This window comes from Mobula hypostoma, chromosome 11 (assembly GCF_963921235.1).
Source record: "Mobula hypostoma chromosome 11, sMobHyp1.1, whole genome shotgun sequence".
Classification (NCBI taxonomy): domain Eukaryota; kingdom Metazoa; phylum Chordata; class Chondrichthyes; order Myliobatiformes; family Myliobatidae; genus Mobula; species Mobula hypostoma.
This window is the reverse complement of record NC_086107.1, coordinates 85,890,625-85,916,499: the sequence shown is the minus strand read 5'-3', so window position 1 is coordinate 85,916,499 and position 25,875 is coordinate 85,890,625. Positions and strand designations below refer to the sequence as shown.

The 25,875-nt window shown below is 41.7% G+C and overlaps 1 protein-coding gene across 1 annotated transcript in view; it reads right to left on the bottom strand.

Moving 5' to 3' along the window:
• Window positions 1–25,875, bottom strand: part of dlgap5 (discs, large (Drosophila) homolog-associated protein 5) — a 72,657-nt gene that overhangs the window by 24,304 nt on the left and 22,478 nt on the right. Inside the window, exons 3-13 of the mRNA XM_063062398.1 lie at window positions 19,741–19,845; window positions 16,919–17,048; window positions 14,191–14,265; window positions 12,410–12,480; window positions 10,285–10,583; window positions 6,989–7,113; window positions 6,562–6,652; window positions 5,650–5,738; window positions 3,468–3,628; window positions 2,630–2,719; window positions 1,373–1,574 (exon numbers count right to left, since the gene is read on the bottom strand). Coding sequence (XP_062918468.1) covers window positions 1,373–1,574; window positions 2,630–2,719; window positions 3,468–3,628; window positions 5,650–5,738; window positions 6,562–6,652; window positions 6,989–7,113; window positions 10,285–10,583; window positions 12,410–12,480; window positions 14,191–14,265; window positions 16,919–17,048; window positions 19,741–19,845 — 1,438 coding nt within the window. The remainder of the gene's footprint in view (window positions 1–1,372; window positions 1,575–2,629; window positions 2,720–3,467; window positions 3,629–5,649; window positions 5,739–6,561; window positions 6,653–6,988; window positions 7,114–10,284; window positions 10,584–12,409; window positions 12,481–14,190; window positions 14,266–16,918; window positions 17,049–19,740; window positions 19,846–25,875) is intronic.

The window sequence follows — 25,875 nt, the reverse complement described above, 5'->3', positions numbered from 1 at the left end:
CCACTGCTGGTGGTAGAAGCACCATTGTTTGTTGGGCTCCTCACTCCCGTCGCCGGGTTTTGTAGGCTCTGCTGCTGGGCCTGGTCTGGTCTGCCGTTGGGCAGGCGGCTTGGTGGCCTGTGCGACGGACGCCCCCCTCTCTTTCCTGGCATTCCACAGCGCATCTGCCCGGGCTGCCACCTCCCGGGGGTTGCTGAAGTCTGCATCGGACAGCAACAGGCATACGTCCTCGGGCAGTTGCTCTCGGAACGCCTGCTCAAAGATGAGGCAGGGTTTGTGTCCTTCCGCTAGGGCCAGCATCTCGTTCATTAATGCTGACGGCGGCCTGTCTCCCAAACCATCCAGGCGCATTAAGCGGTGTGCTTGTTCGCGCCGTGAGAGTCCGAAAGTCCTTATGAGCAGGGCTTTGAATGCTGTGTATTTGCCGTCCTCCGGGGGCGACTGTATAAACTCCTCAACTTGTGCAGCTGTCTCCTGGTCGAGGGAGCTCAGCATGTAGCAGTAGCGAGTGGACTCTGAGGTTACCTCTGCCGAATGTGGAATTGTGCTTCTGCTTGTTCGAACCACAGACGGGGTCGCGGCGCTCAAAAGCTTGGCAGTTTTAACAAAACTGCGTGAACAGATGTGGCGTCGGTCATCTCTGGTCCAAATATCGTTTGGGCCGTCGGGGTCACCAATTGTAGCGGTGTGCTACACACAGCGCTAAAATAACCACACGTAGTCGGTGAGTTAGAGTTGCGATGAAAGAGATTTATTCAAACTTCGTGGCCTGCTTTAAAGCCTTCCCATTCCTGCCCTCCCTGGGTGGGACTGCCATGGGGAATGCATATTCCCAGACCCTTTCTGCGCACGGGATTTTCCCCCTGTTGGTGAAGGTGGCCGGCCTCTCTGCCTGCGCGCGCTGCTTCGTGAGCCAGTTCGTGTGTGCTAGAAAGTGGGTCGCCACATAGCGACGTTTGTTTTTTTACTCATACCGACTGACGACCTCGCCTGCGTTCAAGTTCAACAGTGGACGTGACAGGGAATGAGGAAAGGTGCAGCTGACTCATATCGCTTCATACCGCAAAATAATATCGTTTCCTCGCGGCCCGGTAGCACATGCTTGGGGACCACTGGTTTAATGCACAAGGCACAAATATTTCAAAAATTAGACAGAAACATACACCAAGGTAGGTTAGAAATCAAGTTTTCTGGACCACAGAAGAGCAGCCATTCCACCCAATGAAACTGTAGAAGAGCAGCATGCAAACAAGAATTTGAACAGAATTTGTCAAAGGCATCAAGAAATCCAATACACCTTTATGCAGTTTTGAGTACAAGATGTCTGTACAAGTTTAGGAACATTACACTGATCTGTGGGAACAAATCTTACCAGGAAAGATTTTTGCAGGACTCTCCACTCTGAAGAATCCTGCATCAAAAACAATGAGATCACTTTGAGTTTCTTTTCTGTTGGAGTCAGCCATCCTCTCTTTCATTCTGGCCTTCATTGCTGCCTTTACAGCTGCCAAACGGCTCTTTGGTGCTAGACTGGCTTTTATTACTTCCCCTGGTTTGGACTTGGCAGCCTTCTTCTAAACGAAAAAGCATTTAGTTAGCACATATGGAAAAAACTTCATTAAGTTCACACACACCTGCTTGAGTTCAAGAGCCACACACTAATGTTCCTGGTTAGACCAGACTTGGAATTGGTTCAGTTCTGTTTGCCTCACTATAGGAAGGATAGAGAGAATTTAGAGAGTGCACAACGAATGCTACCTGGATTAGACAGCATGTCTCATGAGGAGTTGTTGAGCAAGCCAGGGCTTTTCCCTTTGCAGGAAAAGAAGTGACTTAGAGGTGAACATAATAAGCATAGTTTGAGTGGACAGCCAGAGACTTTTTCCCTAAGACAATAATGGCTAATACAAGGGGGCATATTTTTGAGGTGATTGAAGTACAGAGGATCTCAGGCAAGTTTTTAAAAAAAAACACTACAGAGAGTGGCGGGTGTATAGAAGATGCTGCAAGTGGTGGTGGTAGACATAATTACTGTACGTTATGGATATTTAAGAAACTTGGATAGACACACTGATGATAGAAAATGGAAGGCTATGCAGGAGGGAAGGGTTAGATTGGGCTTGTACTGTGCTGTAGTGTTTTATATTCTATGTACTGTTTTCAGTTGATGTTTGCATCTTCAGAAAATATTACCTCTTTGAAACTGGTGTTGCCTAATAAAGCCATTATTTAAACAGATTCATACAACTGCTATACTCTTCCCAAAGGCTTTACTCTTCCCAACGGGAGGACACCCAAATCCTTCAACTATTTTAATCTTTGTAGGACGAATTGACAGATTTTTTAATCCCTCGACTGCTATAGCAATCTCATTTAAAAACAATAAAAATGATGGCCTTGAAGATGGCTTCTTACAAAAAAAACTATTAATTTGATAATTTTTGGACCTTGGAATAATGCTAAAGACATTGGTCATGGGCAGAAGGGACTTGCATTAACTGAACATTGACAAATATTGTAGGCTTCAAAGTTGACTAGAATGCTCACCAATATTTATACATTTTCTCTGTAAAGATACAACACAACTATCAAGTAACTGTGCTAGATTCTTAAATTTCTAATCCTTTACCTTGACCACTCTTTTGGGTGATGATGGCTCTTCCCAGTTATTTGCTTGAATCTTCTTCAAATGCTCAAATTTTTTATTCACATCTTCAACCTGGGGAAAAATGATAAAAAAAAATAAATGCAATGAACTAAAGGTTCGATAGCACATTGAAAATACAAGTCAGGGACTGGAAACTGGAGTAGCTGGATGGCTTTGTATTTTAAAAATGCAAGGACAATAGCTTTGAGAACAAATTTAATTTTATGCTTCAACCCCATCTCCATTTTCACTGCATTAGTCAGTTTAAATACAAAAAACTATGGCTTGTCATTTAGATTCAACTAATGCATAGCAAGGAATTATATTTAGCAAATTCATTCACGTACCTCCAACTAGGTGGAAGCTCTTGCCCAGTTTTCTCCTCACCTTGCTGTACCCATTTGCCTAGCACTTGCATTTCTTATTCTTGTGACCTTTGAAAAGAACTGGTCAATTCCTTAGATTAGGAGTAGCAAGCTCTGCCCATAGTCAGGGGAACTGAAGAGGTCCAAATTACTACATCTCACCGATTTCTTTTGCAAGTGCTTGTGGGTGCACTAATGATCAATACCTTAATCTCCCAGCTGCCCCAGCCACTTCTTATTTGTTATTTGTGGAATCACGAGATTATTTTAGCATTAATAGAATTATCTCCCAATATGAAGTCAATAAACTCCGGAGGAAATACAAAACACAGATCTTGTCAATCTACCAATAAAATGTGATTGTATTCTTCTGAAAAGAAAAAAGTCAGTTCCAATTTATTCATAGGAACTGATTTGAGGTTGTTTTAAGGAGCCAAAAGGAAGCCTTCAGATACCTGAAAGTAGATCATATCCCAAAACCCTTCAAGATCTGCACAGGTGACTTCTTTTTCACTTGTCTTGAACTCGCAGTTGTCGATAAGACCATTAAACTGTTTAAATCGCTCAGCCATGAGGAGGCGTGCCTGTCCCGTAGATGAACGAACCAGGTCCTTAACTAGCCAAAAAGTAATACTTTTGATTAGAGTCAGACTCTAAGCAGCTTATCCGACTTTTCCTCAAGACGTGATTTTGAAAAATGATACTGCTGACTGAAAGCAAAGATTATAAATTCAATTACAGCAAATTATCCACTAGAGTAAAAGATTAAAATAGAATTAAGTGTATGTGTTGACTGGGATGTAAAATGATAAAAAGCACATTAGGCAAAATCTAATTACTAGACAAGCTACAGATTACAACAATAGCCATCCTCAATACTATTGCAAAAGAGGGTGCAAAGAATTTGAACAAAGACAGGTTACCAAAGACTAGTTTACACTTCAGAATACATTCCAATTGACATTAAAGATGAACATCAATTAGATTTTCTTTAAATATTTATCCCCCCCACAATAATTCAAGTAGATTACGACAGTAAGTAAGCAATACTGATATAATACATGAGACAATAATGATACACTTGGGGCACCATTAGGCACACCTGTATGTTAATGCAAATATCTAATCAGCCAATCATGTGGCAGCATCTCAATGCATTAAAGGATGCAGAGATGGTCAAGAGGCTCAGATATTGTTTATACCAAACATCAACACAGAAGTAATATGATCTGAATGACTTTGACTATGAAATTGTTATTGATGAGAGTATCTCAGAAACTGATCTCCAGGGATTTTCCACAGTCTCTAGAGTTCAGAGAATGGTGTGGAAAAAAAAAATTGTGCTCAGCAGTTCTGTGGGCGAAAACATCTTGGAGAGGTCAGGAGAATGGGCAGACTGGTTCAAGCTGACAGGAAGACAACAGTAACTCAAATAACCACATGTTACAACAGTGGTGTGCAGGAGAGCATCTCTGAATACACATTAAACCTTAAAGTGGATGGGCTACAGTAGAAAACTAAATGGATTCCACTCAGGTAGCCACTTTATCAAGTACACTCCAGTATCTAATAGAGGGGTCATTGAGTGGAAGTCACTGAAATTATATAGAATCTTGGTGACACTACCAAAAATACCAGTTGTGCTGGTTTAACCAAAGATAGAAACAATGAGTAAGTCTATTTCAGAATCTCCAGTTAAACACTTCGCAATCAATTAAGTCCATAACTCAATAAATTAATTCTTGTATTTATGCATTGGGACTCATGTAACTGCTTGACATTTTTAGAAATTTGCCGATATCATTAAAAAAAATTAAAAACAAATCAAATTCAAACTTACTAGGTTCCAGTGCTCAAACTCAGTGTCTTCATCATTGACACTGTTTGCAAAAGAGAAGGCAAGGATAGAAGCATACAAAGTATCCTCAAGCCTTTGGCTTCAACTCATGGAAGTTGTGTTGAACCTGATGCAATACCATTAGTTTCTGGAACTGCAGCCCTTTTGGTTTAAGTGGCAGCATAGCACACAAACTAGGAAATATCCATACCTACTTAAGATTCTGTTTTTTATGGAAAATAGCTCAGAAAGTGCAAAAAGCCATGTTTAGTTTAGTTATATGATACCCAAAAGGCAGTGAAGCTGCATGCCAATAAGAGTAAAGTCATCTTAAGATTTCACATGCTGGCAGGTACAGCCATTCATTTGACTATATTGATTAGCCTTCAACAGAATCGTGGTCTAAAACATTTCAAAGGGTGAGGAGATGACATTGTTCAACAATTCTCAACAAGCATGTTCATACAACCAGTGACCCCATTCTCCAAGAAATACAAAAATAAATAATTTCTATTGAGGGATGGTACAAGGGCTGCCAATGGTGGGATCTAACCAAGATAACTGAGATTGCATGGTTTGGAAGAAAGAGTTAATTTGAGACATAAAAGATCTTGATGGGGTTGTTAGGTGTCTGACAATAAGGGATTGGAGGTTCAAGTTCTACACAGGAGGGATCTGGAGAGCCCATTATTAAAAAAAAATGGATACTTTTTGGATATAAAGGGAATTGAAAGATTTGGGGTTGGCGAGGTGATAGATTTGTTTACTATATTGGTATTAACTCACGACGTCCATCTTACCACGATCCGGGACCACCTCAGAATTTACCCATTCATTCCACTGCTGGCAATGCAGACTCAAATTCTCTGTCTCTGATGCAATGACTCCTCTGTAAGAAAGTTATGAATGGGTTCACAGTGGGATGGTTTAAGCTACTACCTCCATGTACCCCAATAGACCTAAGCCATCCCTGAAGTGGCCTAGCTAGGAACCCCAAAATCCATCAGAAAGATGACCCTACAATGACCAAAGCATTTTGCTAAATTATTTAGATGCAATCTGGATTAGTAAAGCCGATGAGAACAAAAGCTTCCACAGGCTATCCATTCAATCTTATTTTCCAAATTTCTTGTTCAAGTAAACTAAATTTATTTATTTTTTTAAAAACAAAACAGTGTAATCTGCTTCAGTAGAAGGCAATATTTGATGCTAAATTAATCCACACAGCTGAAGGCAAAACAGCACTTTCTTCATATTTAATATTTGGAGCTATTGAGAGGCACTTGCAATAGTTTACCATCCTTTTAATGTTAATACACTCATTAATGTAAATCTGTACAAAATCTTATTACAACTACACACAGTAGCATAAAACAATTCTCAAAAATGGTCAGTCAACTCTGCCGTCCATGATTCCGGCTTATAGCTAGCCAGATTGGAAACAAAGCTCTAATTGTACATGTTGGAAAAAAATCAGACTTCTAATTAGTCCTCTCCAAATGCCCCACAAAAAACTAGAAAAATACACAAAGGTAAAGTAGGTCTGGTCAAAACATTGAACTTTACCATGACTAAACTACTTTTGCAGAACATTTAAGATCGTGTTGGCTCTACACGAGTATTACTATCCGAGCATGAAACTGCATTTCTTATAAAATTGGATTAGATACACTAAACCAATCTCTTTTTCAATATCACTGCTGCATGCTAACCTGAAATAGGTAACATCATGGACTGATTCACTGTCACCAGTTGATGAGTATCCAAAAGGTTGTGCTTTATTGGTCTCAGGAATTTCAAAAGCTGCAATTTGGTGTGGGGGGGCGGGGGGGGAGAAGAGAGAAGGAATAAAGTCAAGATTTAAAGATCACAATCAAATGGATCTCAATCTCCACCCCCACCTAGACTAATAAGCTGAAGTATTCTATACAAATAGCTAAAGCCAGGTAAATATACCCCAAGACTGCACTGTTAAGTAAAAAATAAAACTGAAAATAAACCAGTTTTTAAAATATTCCAGAAAAAAGGAAAATTAAACGTAAAGCCTGCTATTGTGCCAGGTATGGTAGTTGCACAAGGATTATAGTGTGATAGAATTAATTACTCAGTCTATGAGAAGTGAATATATAATGCACTAACCAGTCCTAACAGGTTCTTCACTTTTTGCTTCAGGCATGCTTGATGACTCAACTCCTGATTCACAAGCACTTCCGGTTGATTTTGCTACAATATTCGCTGTTGTAGAAGAGCCTGTTTTACTTTCCCTGAAAAGGAGAGGATAATTCTCAATTACTGTAATGGTAGGATTAATATTGAGTGTAGGAACATGGATCAAACACCAATTAAAAAGAAAATATGAAAAGAAAAACAACTGGAACGAGGGGCTATGGAAAACTGCCCCTCATTCCGACTGTTTAGATGTAGCCTAAAGCAGGCATGTTACAATCATACTGAATGGTGGGTGATGGGGTAGGTTTGAAGATCCAAATGGTTTACATCTGTTCTGCATCTTCTTAGAGACAGTTCTTATGAGTGAAGCAAATTCAAGGCAAAAAACCAAAAGAATTGCAGCTTGAAGTATATGGGACAACACATGGTAGCCAAGATCTGTCATCAACATACGATTTAAATATTCTTGGTCTTCTTATGCACAATTTTAGAATATTAAGGGGTAAACAGTAGAAAGATGGAGCTCTCTGGTAATATGGCAAGGAATACCAGGACAAGAGACCACTCCCGTCATATAACAGCTCAAGTGTACTTGCAAATGTTCTTAAAACTTCAATTAGATTTTCACCATTTGCAACACAAACAGCCAAGACATAGGAGCAGAAATAGGCCACTTGGCCCACCAAATCTGCTCTGCCATTCCATCATGGCTGATTTATTATCAGCCTTAACCCCATTCTCATGCCTTTTCCCTGTAACCTTTGACACCCTTACTAATCAAGAACCTATCAACTTTCACTTTAAATACACCAATGACTTGGCTGGCAGAGGTGTCTTTGACGATCAATTCCACAGAATCACTATCCACTGGCTAAAGAAATCTCTCATCTCTGTTCTAAATGGACATCCCTCTATTCTCAGGCAGTGCCTTCTGGTCCTAGACTCAGACTACAGGAAACATCCCCTCCACATCCACTATCCAGGCTTTTCAACATTCAATAGGTTTCAATGACCACCGCCCCCCTTCTTCTAAATTCCAGTGAGTACAGGCCCAGAGCCATTAAACACTGCTCATACGTTAACCCTTTCATTCTTAGAATCATTCCTGTGAATCCTCCTCTGGACTCTCTCTAGTAACAGCACATCTTTTCTTAGATAAGCCTCCCAAAATTGCTCACAATATTCAAAATGCAGTCTGACCAATGCTTTATAAAGTCTTAGCATTACATCCTTGCTTTTACATTTTAGTCCACTCAAAATGAATTCTAACATCGCATTTCCCTTTCTTACTACTGACCCAAGCAGCAAGTTAACCTCAAGGAATCCTGCACCAAGGCTCCCAAGTCTCTGGACCTCAGATTTCTGAATTTTCTCAGTTTAGAAAATAGTGCACAACTTTATTCCTTCTACCAAAGTCCATGACCATACACCTCTCAAAACTATCTCGTCTGCTACTTTGCCCATTCTCCTAATCTGTCCAAATCATTCTGCAGATTCCCTGCTCTCTCCTCCACCCATCTTCATATCACATGCAAACGTGGTCATCTAAAATCATTGACAAATTATGTGAAAAGCTGTCTCAAAACCAAACCTTGCAGAACACTAGTCATCAGCAGCCAACCTGAAAAAAAGGCCCCTTTATTTCCACCCTACCTTCTGCCAAACAGCCAAAGCCCTGTCCCTGTAATACCATGGGCTGCTTAGCAAGATCCCGTGGCACCTTGCCAAAGGCTTTCAGAATATCTAAGTAAACAGCATCCAGACTCTGTATCCTGCTTACTATTTCCTCAAAGAATTTCAACAGATTGGTCAGGCAAGATTTCCCCTTAAGGAAACTATGCTGATTTTGACCTATTTTACAATGCATCTCCAAGTATCCAAAAAAAAACTCACCCTTATTAGACACCAACATCTCCCTTACAATTGAGGTCAGCTAACTGGCTTTCCTCCCTTTTAAACAAGGAGAATAACATTTGCAACTTTCCAGTCACCCGGAACCATTTCAGAATCTAGCAAAAACACTCATCGACTGCTATTTTTTTGCCCCCCCCCCAAAATTTCTATTTCCCTAGTATAATTTTCCAGTGGTCCCATACCTACTCTCGTCTCTGTTTGTACTGTATATGAAAAAACTGCATCCTCTGGCTTACCATTACATTTCATCTTTTCTCCCCTTGCGGCTTTTCTTTAGTTGCTTCTATTGGCTTTTTAAAAACTTTGAATTTTTTTTGCTATATTATATGTCCTCTTTTGCTTTTATGCAGCCTTTGACAGCCACAGTTGCATCATCCTCCCTTTAGAATACTTCTTTGGGATCATCTACCCTGCACCTTCTGAAGTGGTCCCTGAGACTTCAACAATGCTGTTCTGCTGTCATCCCTGCCAGTGTCCCCTTCCAATCAACTTGGGCAAGCTCCTCTCGTGCCTCAAATTCCCTTTACTCCACTGAATTAAGCATACATCTGACTTCAGCTTCCTCCTCTCAAACTGCAAGGTGAAACCCATCATATCATCACTTCCTCTCAAGGGTTCCTTTACATTAAGCTCCCTGATCAAATCTGGTTCATTACACAACATCCAATCCAGAATTGCCTTTCCTCTAGTGGGCTCGACCACAAACTGCTATAAAAAGCCATCTTGAAGGCATTCGATAAATTTCCTCTTGGGATCCAGCACCAACCTTGATTTTATCAATCTACCTGCACATTGAAATCCCCCATGACTGTTGTAACATTGCCCTTTGACATGCCTTTTCTACCTCGTTGTAATTTGTAGCCACATCCTGGCTACTGTTCAGACCTGTATACAACTTCCACCAGGATCCTTGCAGTTTCTTCACTCCATCCACAAGGCTGCTACACTTTCCCACCCTATGTCACCTTTAAGGATTTACCTTCAACTTTAAAAAAAAATCTGAGCCTCTCCCTGCCTGTCCTTTCGATACAAGGGGTATACTTAGATGTTAAACTCCCAATTATGATCTTAAAGCGTTGCCCACAACTTCATACCTGCCAATCTCTACCTGTGCTTCAAGATCTAACTTATCCTGCATACTGCATGCATTCAAATATAACAGCATCAGTGCTGTATTCATCACCCTGAAGTTACACTTCAGCTGATCCAACTCATCCCTCTGACTGCAATTTTGCAGTATCATCTGCCTGCCCTTCCTCACCATCTATTTATTTATCAACTGCCCCATTCTTAGTCCCACTCAAAAAAGTGAAAAACTTCATTACTGGACACAAGCTTTACAAATTACTTACAAACGGTGTTTGGCAGGACTCCAGGTATGAGAGCTAAAAAAGTTATTCACACTTCGCGGGCTGAGTGGGGTAAATTTGAACTGGGCAAATCCAGGCACAGGTTCAAAGACGTAGTTTTCAGGGGCAAACGAGACTTTCTTCTCCTCAGTTTCAACATCTATGGGTGCACTCAGTGGCTGTTGGTCCCCCTCTTCATTCTGAGCCAATAAGATGTCAGAAGTCTGTGACAGAATCTCTTCCTCAGGAATGGCCTTCATACACGGTTCTACACAAGGGTCAGACTTTGGCTTTGGAGGAATCTGCAAAATAGATTTTATTCAATAAATTTAAGTGCTAGTTTAAATATAAACTTCTGCAAGCAGTAGAAGGTAATAGCAACATTTTTAGTCTTCTGGTGTCCAAAATTCTCCCTTCTGGAAGTGTGTAGGTATATTAAAACAAACTTCATGCAATCTTAATTTGATTAATTATTCTAGAAGCCTCCACTCCCCTTACCTCAGTCTCTATACTGCAGTGCAAGCACTTTAAACCACTATAATGCATTTGCATCATAAACAGTATACTGTACACAACTTTTATATTTTAATATAATTCTTTACTCTTTAGAATTGAATGTTGTCTTTGTTGCATGCTGCACCCTGCCCAACACACCACAGAAAATGCCCAATCCATGTAAATGTATGTGGCAAATAAAGTTGATCCATGAACGGACAACATTATTCAGTTTTAAAGCTGAATAGTCAGAAAGCAAATTTAGTCACATGTAAACAGAATAAAATCGACAAGATTATACAGTTCCAATTCAGTTATTTGCAAGTCCAGCAAATTCCATAAAGTTCTTGCTTGTCCAGCATAAAAGCTAAACAAGCACCAACTGGACTGGATAATTTTGGAGTCTTATCACATGAAGATAAAACTTTGACAGATTAATAATCTACAATTTATCAGCTTGACTGCAAATGAGGAAATACAATTTCAAGTACTGAGATCTTGAGTCCAATATTTTTCAGCCCCAACAATGATGCTTCCGTGGTTAAACAAGTCCAGGACCATGATCATGGAATTTAAATTCAGGTGATTAAGTGGAGCATACAAAATTTAAACAAAGATTCTGCAGATAATGTAAATCCAGAGGAGCACACAAAAAAAATGCTAGAGGAACTCAGCAGGACAGGTAGCGTCCGTGGAAGGGAATAAACAGTTGAAGTGTTTTGGCCCAAAAATGTCATCGGGACTGGCAAGGGGGCAGAAGTTAGAGTAAGAACGTGGGGAGAGGGAGAAGGAGTACAAGCTGGCATCTGAGAGGTGAAACCAGGTGAAGGGGGGTGGGTGATGGGATAAAATTTGGGGGGGGGGGCAGAGGAGGGTTGATAGATGGAGGAGGTTAGGGGCTGAAGGAATTGAATCAGAGAGAACAGTGAACCGTGGGAGGTAAACAGGAGGGGTAACAGAAGGAGGTAGTACTCTAATTGCATACTTGTACAGTCCAGCTTAAATGCCAGATCCACAATAACGTGGTCAACGAATAGATAAGGATCAATGAATCTTACAAGGTTCTCCCAACAAAACCTCAAGGATCGGTGTCCAAACTGAAACTGTTGACTTACAAACAACCACACCTTACAGAGAACAAACCAGATCATCTCAAACCCTGTTGTGAAGGGTTACCATTACAACGCTTTGAAGCCATGGTGTCTGTAGAAGCATCAAATATGGGCAATGGTTAAGCATGTCGAGTAACAGCATAACACAATACAGTCCCAGGTCAAAGGAGACCTGAACACAGTAACAATGAGAACTGGGAAAGATCAGGTGGTTTCTGAGCAGGAAATAACTAGGACTGCAGCTCCTCAAAAAGAAAGTGCTTGACATTTCCTGCTACAAGAATTCTATGCAAGGGAAAGCAGCAAGCAAAGCAGTTAGCCTGGATGTTTTCTTTAAAAAAGTAAGCCACAGACCAGCTCATTTCCCCAGTGGGAAGCCCATGGCCATACTTTTAAGGTTTGGCAAGCAAGATTGGAATTACAAACTGGGAAGTATTAACAAATCCAATTTAAAGTGTGATACAGGTTTAACAGATGCTTCAGCGAGTTTGGAAATGGAGAAAATGCAAGAACAAACTTACTGGTTTGCAGCTTGAAATTTCCCTTGACTTGCCTGCGTTTTTTGTTTTGCTTGATATTGTGGGCTTGGTAGCTAAAAAAAAAAAAAATAAATATCAAATTTTTGATCCAAGTCACAGCCAAGTACAAGTTGCCACTGAGGTCCAACTACTTAAGTACAAGATGCCAGATTTAAGGACGTCAACCAGCTAGTCTGAAATTTTGCCAGAAAGCAAAGAATTTGAAAACTAGACAATTGGACAATGCTCAAAGTAACCTTCTACTTTATGACCCTGTCTTTTCAGAATACTGAAAGGGGTTTGAATTAAGGAAGAGGAAAGCTATGCCAGCAATTTCCCCATCCAGCAAATGGATCTCCTTACCCAAGATTGCATTCAATCTGATAATACAGTGGATTCCAGTCAACTGGGCCATCAGTTGATCGGAGCAGCTACTTAGTTGGAGCACTATGCTGCTTAATTGGGACAGAAGACTGTTGTTGAACAGTTTCTAAATAGCATTTGGCGCATGTACTTGTGCTACCATGCTACACTGTGCTTGGAGCAAGCAGTTTTGAAAATAACATCAGTTGGTTGTGTTCAATAAACATTTATTTTTGTCACGGATAGTCAATGAGAAATGAGTTACTGCTCAGAACTGCTTTGCTCACTGTGGTTTCAAGCATTCAGGCTTGACGACAGAAATAGCTGGGAGTGAAAATGAAACAAATTTACTACTTCAAATTAACTTCGAAGAATTTGAAGGTATTGATAATCATCTTGAATGTTACAATGGAGGATACAATTGTCAAAAGCACAGCATGAAGGCAGCCCATTATCTGCTCTAGGTGTCTGTTCTGTTCTTTTGACAGTAAAAGAACAAAACCAGAACAGTGTATACTGGATGAAATCCTCCATTGACAACTTAGGAACTAATAGTTTTAGTACTGTAGCACTATTGGCAGTGTTCATAATTTGTTATTCAGTTAAACAGTAGTTTGTCTTTCTTTAAAATATACATTTTTAATATTTCCATGAAATTTCAGCTAACGGGGCAGCCACTTAATTGCACCATAACGTACTTGCCCTGACTCGTCCCAAGTAATTGGAATTTACCGTAATATGTAAGAGTACTGTCACATGGTAGAGTGCCAGTTGCCAAACAAGCAAAAATCTGGTATTTTATCACAAGGTTGTTCATAATTTTTGTTCCATACAGCTGCCATTTTGCCTACATTTCAACTGCAGGAGATTTTGTTGGCAACATCACAAAGTCAAGTGATTGTGCCAAACACTGCCCTCATCACTACATCTGTTACTGGAAAAAGCACTTTAATTTCTGACTCCAGTACATCATTCCCCTTGTCTGTAGTTCCACTGGGCTCTAGAGGATTTCCATGTTTGATCCTCCGCACCTTAACCCCAATCACATGTAGATTATTTCCGGAGTAAGATAGTCAAACCCAATGAGTAACAATTTTCAGTATAAAACTGGAGATGGACCTAAGTAGCTGTAGATTAATTTCAAGAACTCCCTTTCCTGCATTCATTGCCAATTATTGTTAGTCTATATTGGTCAGGCAGAGCAATGCAGTGAGGGTAACAGGTTAATGTTTTATTGGTTGTGCGTCAGCTCCTTTTTATTGACAGCATTTCACTGTTGATAAAATGGCATCATGCACATGGAACAAGTAGATTTTACCCATCCCCAATTACAGGCAGTAAGAGCACATTTGTCTAGTTCAATTACTCAGTTAGCAGGTAAAATAGTTACCTGCCATGAAATGACCAAGCATGGAACATACCTGGAACAGGTGCAGGAACTTTTGGCTCCGGCCGCTTCCTCGACTGTAATTGTGTAGCAGCTGCAGTTTTGACATCTAGAGTTTTGGCAAGACAGTTATCGAAATTACAACGACTGAATACTGCAACTGCGGATTCAGAGCACTTGGAAGATAGTTTGAAAGACAGACCAGAAGTTACTATCTGCCAGGAATACACTTCTATTAAAATGAACAAAGGCTGGCATTAAAATTAATGATCACTGAAAGTAAACTGCACAATGGAATAACAGGATTTGAGTAGGCTAAAAGATACCAAGGCAAGAGCAAAAACTGAGATATTAATTTATGTGCACACTTTTAATCCAGTGAGCCATTTTGACTTCAATTTTAATTATTCATATAAATGGTTGAGCTCTGTTTTATTAAAGGCAGTATATTATATACCTGACAACTTGACAGTTGAAACTAATTAAAATGTAAATCTAAAAATGTGCTCTTGTTGATGCAATCCATTTGAGGTGGTAATGCCAATTCAGAACAGGAAAGACTATGTTTTCATATTGTCCACCTCTGCCCTAGCAATGCTCAAAAGGTTTCTCAAAACCTGTCCCATTTTAAGAATAAGGGGAAGGCCATTTAGAACGGAGTTGAGGAAAAACTTTTTTACCCAGAGAGTTGTGGATCTGTGGAATGCTCTGCCTCAGAAGGCAGTGGAGGTCAATTCTCTGGATGCTTTCAAGAAAGAATTAGATAGAGCTCTTAAAGATAGTGGAGTCAAGGGATATGGGGAGAAGGCAGGAACGGGGTACTGATTGTGGATGATCAGCCATGATCACAGTGAATGGTGGTGCTGGCTCAAAGGGCCAAATGGCCTTCTCCTGCACCCATTGTCTATTTTGCCCTGGAGATAACTCCCAACATACACTTTCCCAAGTGCTGACAAACCTCTCCATTCCCTTTCTACCTACTGTAAATCTTAGAACCAGAGCAAAATAGCATGGGTAGCATGGGTGTTTCTATGCTCTTGCCCAGCTCAGCAAAAATTTTTCTAGCTATGGCTGCATAAGGGCACACTATACTCGGCAGTGGTTCCAAACATTGCACTTAATTACTGCAAGATTGGCCATTTTGATATAGGATACTTGTGACAATTTTGTCTATTGGCATTTTAAACAGCAGCCAGGTGATGATATCACTAAAGGCCTGTCCAGCACAACTCCTTTATTATTACAGTGAAATCTTAAATATTTCTAACAGTTATCTTTCCAATGAATCCCCAATGACCTAGATTTATCTACTCACTGGAATCTTACATTTGTTCAAATGCACTCAGTGGCTACTTTACGTACACCCACTCTTTAATGTAAATATCTAATCAGCCAATCATGTAGCAGTAACTCAATGCATAACAGCATGCAGACATGTTCAGGTTTAGTAGTCTTCCAGACCAAACATCAAAATGGGGAAGAAATGAGATCCAAGTGACTTTGACTGGAAAGTCTGTTGGTGCCAGACCAGGTGGCTTGAGCATCTCAAACTGCTGATCTCTACATCAGGCTCTAGAGTTTACAGAGAATGACATTAAAAAAAAACACATCCATTGAGCACCAGTACAGTGGGCAAAAATGCTGCTAATGACAGAGGTCAGAGGAGAATAGTCAGACTGGTTCAAGCTGATAGGAAGGTGACAGTAATTCAAATAACTATGTGTTACAACAGTAGTATACAAAAGAGCATCTCTGAACACACAAAGTTGAAGTGTATTTTCTTCTACAAATGTATAAATTATACAACCTTGAGATTTGTTTGCTCAGACAGTCACATAGCAAAGAACCCAATTAAAAAAAAATTAGACCAACCCCAGTGCAAACAACAAAAAAAAACAAATCATGCAAACAAAGAAACACACAAAATGCTGGAGGAACTCAGCAGGCCAGGCAGCATCTACGGAAAAAAGCACAGTTGACGTTTTGGGCCAAAACCTCAACAGTACTTTTTCCCTATACATAGATGCTGCTTGGCCTGTTGAGTTCCTCCGGCATTGTGTTGCTCAGATTTCCAGCATCTGCAGATTTTCTCTTGTTCATGCAAACAGAAGTGAGCCACAACATTCCAAACCAAATTGAGTCCTTAGATCCAAATTCCCGAAGTGGGCCCAAAGCCTCAGTATTCAGTTCATAGTAGTGGGGCAAGTTGCTGCAAAGTTCACAGACATGAAGCGATCTCACCGCCTTAGTGTCGCAGAGAGAGGAGCCTCCAGACTATGGGCATGCATTTAAATCCGTGGATCTACTCTGCATTGTGCTAACAGTTCAGGCTGGTGGTGGTGTAATAGCACACACATCATGCCCCTTACTGAGCACCGTTTAAACACCACAGCCTACTTGAGTATTGTTACTGACCATGTGCATCCCTTTATGGGGCAGTCTAATAGCTACTTCCAGCAGGATAACATGCAATGTCACAAAGCATACATCTCAAGCTGCAGCTGTGTGATGCTGTCTGTCAACATGGACCAGAATCTCCAAGGAATGATTCCAGCACCTTGCTGAAACCATACTGTTCTGGAGGGCAAAAGGGCATCCTATCCAGTACTAGAAAGGTGTACCTAAAAGCCACTGAGTACATTTCTTATTGTAATTTTATAGTATTTTATTGCACTGACTGCAAAATTAAAAAATTTACAGCATGCAGTACACCAGGAATATTAAACCCGATTCTGACTTACGTGAAGTCGTTATAAAATTACCTTCTTTCTCCCTTGCAGCTGGTACTTTTGTCCCAGCTTTTTGATTCACTCTTTGTTGCTGGGTCCTGGATCCCAAGGGCATTGTACAATTTGTCTTATTAATTGCCATATTGGCTTTGACAGTGCCACCCTGTGGAGAGAGTAAAGAACAAAACCAGTGGCACTCAGCACCTCAAGCCAACTCTTTCATACAGAATATGGCCGATGTACTGCCTCTTTACTGTAGACGATCCACATTCTGTACTATTCCTATATCCCTTCATTCTCTCATGACAAAACCCCTGGCTTAAATGAATTTAACGACCAAGGCTCAACTGGCAAGACAGTTTCAAAAAATACATTATTCACGGAGTAAAGAAATTTCACACTTCACTCCTGAGCAATGCACTTGTAGTATAGGATAGTTAAACTATGAAATTCATTGCCACATTTGGCTGTCGTTGAGGATAATTAAAGCGGAAGGTGATGTGTACTTGATTAGTCAGGGCATTAAATGTTACAGGGAGAATGCAGGAGAGTAAGTCAGCTGTGATGGAATGGCAGAGCACGTTCAAAGGTCTGAATACCTAATTCTGCTCACCTTGTACGTAGACATTGATTCCTAGCTCTCAACTCTTTGCCATGAAGAACACCTTTCTTTATCCGTCCTGCCACTAAACTCAAGAATTCTGACTTAGTCCAGTTAGTGCTTCAAGACAGTCTCTGGAACAGTGTGACACATCTTCACGCTTCCTTAATTGCGAGTGTTAGTTTTAGAAAAGTAAACCAAAAGAGTACACAATATTCCAGGTGTAGTCTCAGCAAGGCCCTTCTGTACTCCTATATTTATATCCTCCAGCAACAAGGCCAAAATGCCAACAGCTCTTCCATTGCCAAACCTGCTAGCTTTCAGGTACGGATGACTATCACCACTTTGCATTAAACAGGCAAAGTGAATAACAAATATCCTTTCAAATTATACATCATTTGCCATGCTCTTTGCTCACTATATTCCTTACAATTTTCTTTGTATCCTCCTTCCTGCTCAGTTATGTACAGTTTTGAAAGATCAAATATGACAGATCCTCGGCCAAGTCATAAATGGAGTCTGAACTGCTGGGGGCCCCAAGTGCCAATCCCGGTCACATATAGCATGATAACCCAAGACCAACCAGTGTATTCCCATTAACTGTTAGTCTGTTAACCAATGCTCAAACTACGACAGTCCTTAATTCCATATACACTAACCTCATTGACCAACCCTGGGACCTCAAGTCTTCTAAATTCACCAGACCAACTGGATTCATCTGATCTATTCTACTAGTCACATCCTTAAAGATTTATTAGTCAAACAATACTTTCCTTGCGCATAAATAGCCAATGCTGCTTGGCCCTGTTGCTCATTGCAGGTTGTTTTTTAAAAAAAAAACACATCCTTAATTGCACGATTCCAGCATTTTCCTCAAACTACTGCCATTATGTAGGGTGGAGCTTAGGATGATGGCACCTAATGGCAACTCCTTTGCTTGCATCTTCGGAAACAGCTCTATTTCTATCTTTAACATCTCTTCTTTTCAGGGTTCTTTTGCAGTCCCTGACCTGGAGTTACACGCCGACTTCAGTTCTTTGCAGAAATGGGATCCGCTCCCAGGGCCTCACAATTGGCCGCCTTTTTGATATGACAAAGACTCTGCATGGAAGACTAGCGTGCCTTCAAGGTGCCAGATTTCCGTGGCTCTGGAGGCGGGCAGATTCGATGTCAGTGCTGCCACCTGATATGACGCAATGATAAATCAACAAGTTTTGTTACATCTCCCCTCTCGCTATGCAATGGGAATACCTCTTTTTTCCCTTATTAGGGAGAGAGAGCGCCTGTGGTATATCGAATTACCGGGTGAACAAATAGTCTTTATTGATGCTTTGTGGTACACATATGTGCTCGGCGAGGAGGGTGCAGATGCGTTTTTGCTGGTTGGGGAGGGCGGGGGTCTTCACATTGCTGCTCCTTACGTGTGGGAGGATGAGCTGGGGGGAATTTGGGGTTATAAGATTCAACTGTGATTCATTCTTTGGGACACTCCTGTTTTTGAGGATGTTTGTGAAGAAAAAGAATTTCAGGATGTACAGTATATTGTACACATTTCTGACATTAAATGTACCTATTAAACCCTACTGAAAACATTAGATTAACAGGTTAGTATTTCCTACTTGTCTTAAATAGTGTCACATTTACTATTTTCCAATCTACATAACTCAATATTCAAGGTTGCTTAATGTTATTTCTAATATACAAGTGTTAAGAATGAAAGAATTATTACTCTGGATTCAATGCAGCCTAAAAGACTCACAATAAATATAAATACACAAAATAGCTTATATACAGAGACAGACTGTATGTCCATAAAGTGACACCCAGCACAGGTGTGTCTGTACACAAGGTGACTGACAGGAAATAATAAAGGAGTGGCGGTTGTGTGTAGAGAGATGGGTTAAATGGCGGAAGTGTTAAACAGCTTGATGGCTTGGGGAAAGTAACTGCTTTCAAGTTTAGTTGTTTTGGTGAGGTCACTACACAGCCTCCTCCCTGATGGGAGTGGAACAAAATCCATGAGCCTCATTCCAGAGCCTACAAACTTCAGGGATGACAATCAATGCACTAATTTAGTTCCTCCCATCAGTTTTTCAGGTGGGATTTTGTGTCTGAATTCTGTCTGAAAAGAGAAACACCCTAGTATTCCCCACCTTATTTTTCCTTTACTAAAACCTTAATAACCAAACTGTAATTTATATTAGATTATCTAAACTAAGCATCCATTTCTGTAGGTAAATTTTAAAAAACTTACCTTGGGAGCTGTAGATCTGTGTGCCCCAGTTGGCTGAGTCATATGTAATCCCTGATTTTTAGACATTGACCTAGTTACTCTCAGCTCAGAAGACGACACTGCTGTCTGAAAACAAAACAGACGACAATTACAAAGTAAATAGCAACACCACTTCATTTAATCATTGTATGTACACAATGCTAATGAAAGATAATTTATTCCTTCCACTAAATTACCTTCAACAAAATACTTAAAACACATGCTCATTAATAGCCTATTTTTCAACAAATTTGCATGCAAATCTAGTCTTGTTATATTGAAAAGCAGTTTTAGAATTGCTAATGTAGAAGGGGCTGCAAAGATGCTGTAACATCAACAGCTGTTTCAGACAGAAACTATTGCAGCAACCCCAATAAATGAATTAAATATACATTCAGGAACCGTCAAATTAAATGCTAAACAGACTCAGTGAATCCCCTAATTACAAAAGAAGAGAGTTGGCAATTTTCACCCCTAGTGTTGCTAGCATCATAGCTTCCTGAAGTAAAAGCTGTCAAACACTGGAAGTTTTTGACCTCTTTATTTGCCTTACTCCACTTTTCAGAGTGACTGAGGAATAAAGGTCAAAGAGGAAGAGGATCAAGTTTTATTGTTTACTGGACTGTTCACTTCCCTCTTCATCCTTCAATAATAAAACAAAACATTAATTAACATTTAACTCATTTTGACATCAAACTACACCAATTTTAACCAAAATTTGATGGAATGCAACATCGCTGCATAATTTCTGACATTACTTGAAGCATGAAGCAGGTCAGTGGGACTAAGCAGATAAATGTTTTGGCAGACTAGATGGGCCAAAGGGCCCATTTCAGCCCTGTAGAATTCTATGACTACCACTTCATTCCCTCGCAGTACCTGCTTAGAATATGGCATCCGGATTGACATGCAGTACTACTGTAAAACCCACTCTTATGTTCCACTCAACTAACATTCCATTAGCAATGATCTTTTGAATATACTCAGAATTTAATGTTGCACAAAGACTAGTACCCACTACTCAATCTTGTTTCCAGCTTTTTAGGAACAGCTTCTTCCCCTCCACCATCAGATTTCTGAATGGACCAAGAACCCATGAGCACTTCCTCACTATTTTGCTTGCTTTTTGCACTAATTTTTAAAAACATTTCTGTTGTAACTTTTAGAAATGTTTTGTGTTGCATTGTACTATGTAAAGCACCAAATTTCACAACAGATGTCAGTGCTAACAAACCGGATTCTGTTTCTTCAGAGGTCCAAAGTGAGCAACATCTAAAGGCTGATTTATACTTCTGCGTCAATGCGTCGTCATAAGGTCTGCGTCGCCGCAAACCCTACGTGGAACCCTATGCGAGAGCCTGCGTTGGCGGTAATGCACCATTAAGCTGGATGCCAACCGCCGTAAAACAAGATACAGACAGAGAGCCTGCGTTGCTGCGACGCGCACCTCTCCCAAAATGTAACCGCGCGTCGCAATGCAAAACACAACGACTGTGATTGGTCCGTTTGGTAGCATCGCATGTCATCCTACGCTGCAATAGGTGCTCCATTAGGCGACTGAAGGGCAGGGAAGGAACTCTGGCTGCAATGCTTTCCATAAAGCATTACAGACCTCCAAAATTATGGAGGACACATTTCGCACGAAAAAAGACTCTCGCGTCTTGTTTACCCCGAGACTACTATGACCATGAAGCCTTGTGCGGGCAGGTGAGTGCGCATGCGTGATGTGCACGATTGCCGAGCGACGCAGACACCAACGCACAAGTATAAATGCTCAGAACGCGCGTACGCCACTTCCGTAGGTCACGGCGTCCAGTTAACGCAGAAGTTTAAACCAGGCTTTACAATGAATTTTATCTTTCAGTTTTGTGCATTTGTTTCATTACATCATTCTTACATTTACAACCGATACAGAATTAACAAATTTCTACATCAGTTAGATTTGTGCTATGGCAATAAATCATTTCATACCTTTAGACAATGCTCAAACCCACATATCCTAATGGAATATACTGTTCATATTCTGCCAACTTGGTCCCATTATCCTACAGTCAGTTATACAGCACAGAAACCATTATAGTTTTACTACCTCTGTACGTGTCCAAATGTCTTCAACATTGTAACTGTACCTGTCTCTATCACTTTTAGCAGCTCATTCCACATACCCACCACTTGTGTGGAAAATTTTACCCCTCATCCCCTTTATATATTCCCCTCTCACCATAAATCTACGCCCTCTAGTTTTTGGACTTGCCAACCTGCAAAAAAAAACTGAACATTCACCTGATCTTATATGCCTCTACACTACAAGGGTTTCCAACCTGACCCCAGGTTGGGAACCCCTGCTCCAAGGTCACACCTCAGCCTCTGTTCTCTAGGAACAACAGTGGCAGCTTATCCAGTCTGCAGTCTTTCCTTATAACAAACTTTACAGTTCTGGTAACATGGCTGCGAGTCCATTCTGTCCATTTTAATGACACCCTTCCTAGAATATGGAAACCAGAACTACACACAACACCAGGAGTGGTCCCACCAACATGACTTCCCAGATCTTATACTCAGTGCTCTGATTGATAAATGCAAGTGCGTCAAACACCTTCACCACCACGGCCATCTGTGTTACTACTTTTAGGGAACTATGTAATTGTACCCTGGATCTCAGTTCTACAACACTTTCCAGGGCCCTGCAATGGTTTAACTTGCCAATATCCAATACTTGGCACTCGTTTGAAATAAAACTCCACATGCTATTCCTTGACATCTCTAGTTGATCTAGATCAGGGGTTCTCAACCTTTTTTTTAATCCCATGGACCTCTACCAGTAATCAAGAGGCCCGTTGACCCCAAGTTGGGAAGCCCTGATCTTGATGCTGATACAACCTTCAAGATCAACTCACCCAACTCATAAGATACGTAATAAACAGTGGACTGAGCACAGATGCTTGTGGCATACTGCTGGTCACAGAGGCAACCAATCTGAACAACTCTCCACTATTACCCGCCAATTTCTACCACTAAGCCCACCTTTTCTTCAGGTGGCTAGCTCACAATCACTATTTGAATAGTCAGGAAATTTCTAGCCCATCTCATTACTTTCCTTTCAAACTTGTAGCTTCAATCTTTATCCAAGAGGATCATTAGGAGTGAAGTTTTTTCCTTAGGAAAACAGGAAAGACAATATCCGTCAATGAAGCCAGCCCCATTTTTTTTCCTTACAGGAGGCATAGACTAATGCTGGGGCACATTGCTTAAATATATAGCCTAGACGCCAATGTACCCTGTGACGAGAATACACATAAATTAAGATGTTTGCTGGCCTGGACTAGCACCAGTGGCATCAACAGTTGGTCTGCCACCTGTCCTCAGGGGAGGGAGAGATAAGGAACACAATGAAGCAGCATTTGGAGATGTTAATGAAGGAGCCATCAGTCTGGGTATTGTCAAGATCGGCTCCCCCTTTGAACCCTGAACTGTTTGAAGTGATGGACAGGCGATACCCCAGCAGGGGGATAAAAAGGGACAGGTTCGCTAAGGCAAGACACACACGACACCACGAGGTAACGAGACCCTGGAAGCGGTGCCCCCCCCCCCCCCCGCAAGTCGGTGGGAGTCGTTTGGAAGGCTGGTTGTGGAACCAAGCCACAAACGCACAGGGTGGAAAGGTACGATCAGCGGGAACCCGGTGTGTGTCCGCCGTTGCTTGGGTGCCGGGTTCACTGAAGAGGATCGACCACATCTGGAGGAGGGGTCACAGTCGGTGACCTCAGGTGACATCACAAAGGACTCGCCCGAAAGCTGCTTGTGAGCAATATCGCAGGTCCGTGTGTGGAAGCCGTTTTGAATGATCATTCGTTCTTGTTCTCTCTCTCCTTCCCCCCGCATTGTCCATCACCATGGCAACGATTACTGCGAACTGAACTAAATTGGACTGAACTTTGCGTCACTTTGAAATCGGTCATTTACCCCTAGACAACGATAGAGCTTGATTGATCCTGTTATCTTAATTCTGTGCACATGTGTGTTTATCATTGCTGAACTGTTGCATTTATTATCCTTTCGATTACTGTGTTGCTCGTTTCTTTAATAAAACTTTCTTAGTTCTAGTAATCCAGACTCCAACTAAGTGATCCATTTCTGCTGGTTTGGCAACCCAGTTACGGGGTACGTAACATAAGTGGGGTTCTCGTCCGCGATTTTAAACGCTAAATTTGGGACAGAGTAAATTGATTGGGTCAAAATTCCTGAAAGAAAGAAAAGACAAACAGCAGAAATGGAGGCTGAGGAATTTATAAAGGCGCCGACCTTGGAGGCATTAGAGGATGCCAGGAAATCGGAATTGGTAGCTGTGGCCAAACGGTTGAATCTTGCTAAGGGGAAGTCGACAATGAGGAGAGAGGAGATACACAGAGCTATCGTAGAGCACTATGTATCTAAAGGTGTGTTTCCCCAAGGTGAGCTGGAGGTGGTGTCTATTGAAAAACCTGCTGGAGACGCGGTACAGGTGCAGCTTGAAAAACCGAGACTCGAGCACGAGTTCCGGGTACGACAGTTGGAGCGAGAGGAGAAAGAGTTAGAAAGGGGGGAGAAAGAGAGACAGTGGGAGCGAGAAGAGAGAGAGGCAGAGGGAAAGGGAATTCGAGCTGGAGAAGTTAAAGATAAGGGCAGAGCAGGGGCTTGCACCGAACCAAGGTGGAGGGTTCAGGGCGACCCAGGAGGTTAGGCTGGTTCCCCCATTTGATGATACCGATGTGGATCGGTACTTTCTCCATTTCGAAAAAGTGGCTATAAGTCAGGACTGGCTGAGGGATAAGTGGGTTGTTTTGCTTCAGAGTGTACTGAAAGGGAAGGCCCAAGAAGCTTACTCAGCTTTGTCCACGGAAGATGCCCAGAGGTATGAGGTGGTGAAAGAGGCCATCCTCAGGATTTATGAGTTGGTCTCGGAGGCATACCGGCAGAGGTTCCGGAATGCGAGGAAGCAGTGGGACCGCACGTATTTAGAGTTTGCCCGTGAGATGCAGACATATTGTGAGCGTTGGTGCGCCTCGAAGGGGGTAGAGGGGGATTATGACAGACTGCTACAGCTGATCCTGATTGAGCGGTTTAAAGGTTGTGTCCCTGAGGGTATGAGACCCTACCTAGATGAGAAAGAGGCAGCCACGTTAGCCACAACTGCTAAGTTAGCGGATGAGTATGTGTTGACGCATAAAATGAAGTTTGCCCCGAGTAAAGGCTACCAGAAGGGTAGTCAGGACGGCGGGGAGAGTCCGCCGGAAGAGTCAGAAAGTAAGCCGGGGACTAGTGAGAAGGATAAGGTAGACTGGGAGCAGTCTGGTAGGAAGTCTCCTGGGATCGTCTGCTATAATTGCGGGAAAGTCGGACACTTTGCGTCCAGGTGCTTTGCCCCAAAGAAAGAGACGGGAAAAGGGAAAACAGCGATTTTGACTGGCTGTATCGAGCTGGTAAGCGAACCGCTAGGACAGGACAGGTCTGCCAAAGTTCAGGAAGGGCGCGAGAGGTTTATCTTGGCCGGATTGGTGTCAGTGAAGGAGGGGTTAAAACCAGTTCCAGTGTGGATCTGGAGAGACACGGGAGTGTGTCAGTCACTAATACTGAAGAGTGTATTAGAGTTTAGCTCAGAGACCCAGACTGGGGAGGTAAAGGTCAAAGGTGTTGGGCAAGGGACAGAGTCAGTCCCTTTGCACCAGATACACTTACAAAGCAACCTGGTCTCTGAACTAGTCACGATCGGGGTGAGGTCCGAATTACCGATGAAAGGCGTGTAAGTCTTGCTCGGTAATGACGTCGCCAGGGGAATCGTGTTCCCAGTCGTGAGATTGACAGGTCAGCCTGCCAGCATTGAGGCCCCGCCCATGGACTCACAGGTTCATCACGGGACCGCGGTAGTGAATTTAGCTGAGACGTTTCTGCCAGTCTTGTACGAGGTGGGGGTAGAAAATGAAAAGAAGGAGTGTAGTGAGACAAGAGGTAGTGAGGGAGCTGGGACAGACATAGCAGTAGCCAGGAAAGAATTTGATAAGACGCAGGAGCGAGACGAGGGGCTGATGGTTTTGGCAGAGACAGTTCTCTCTGACACAGACTTGACAAGGGAACTAGTAG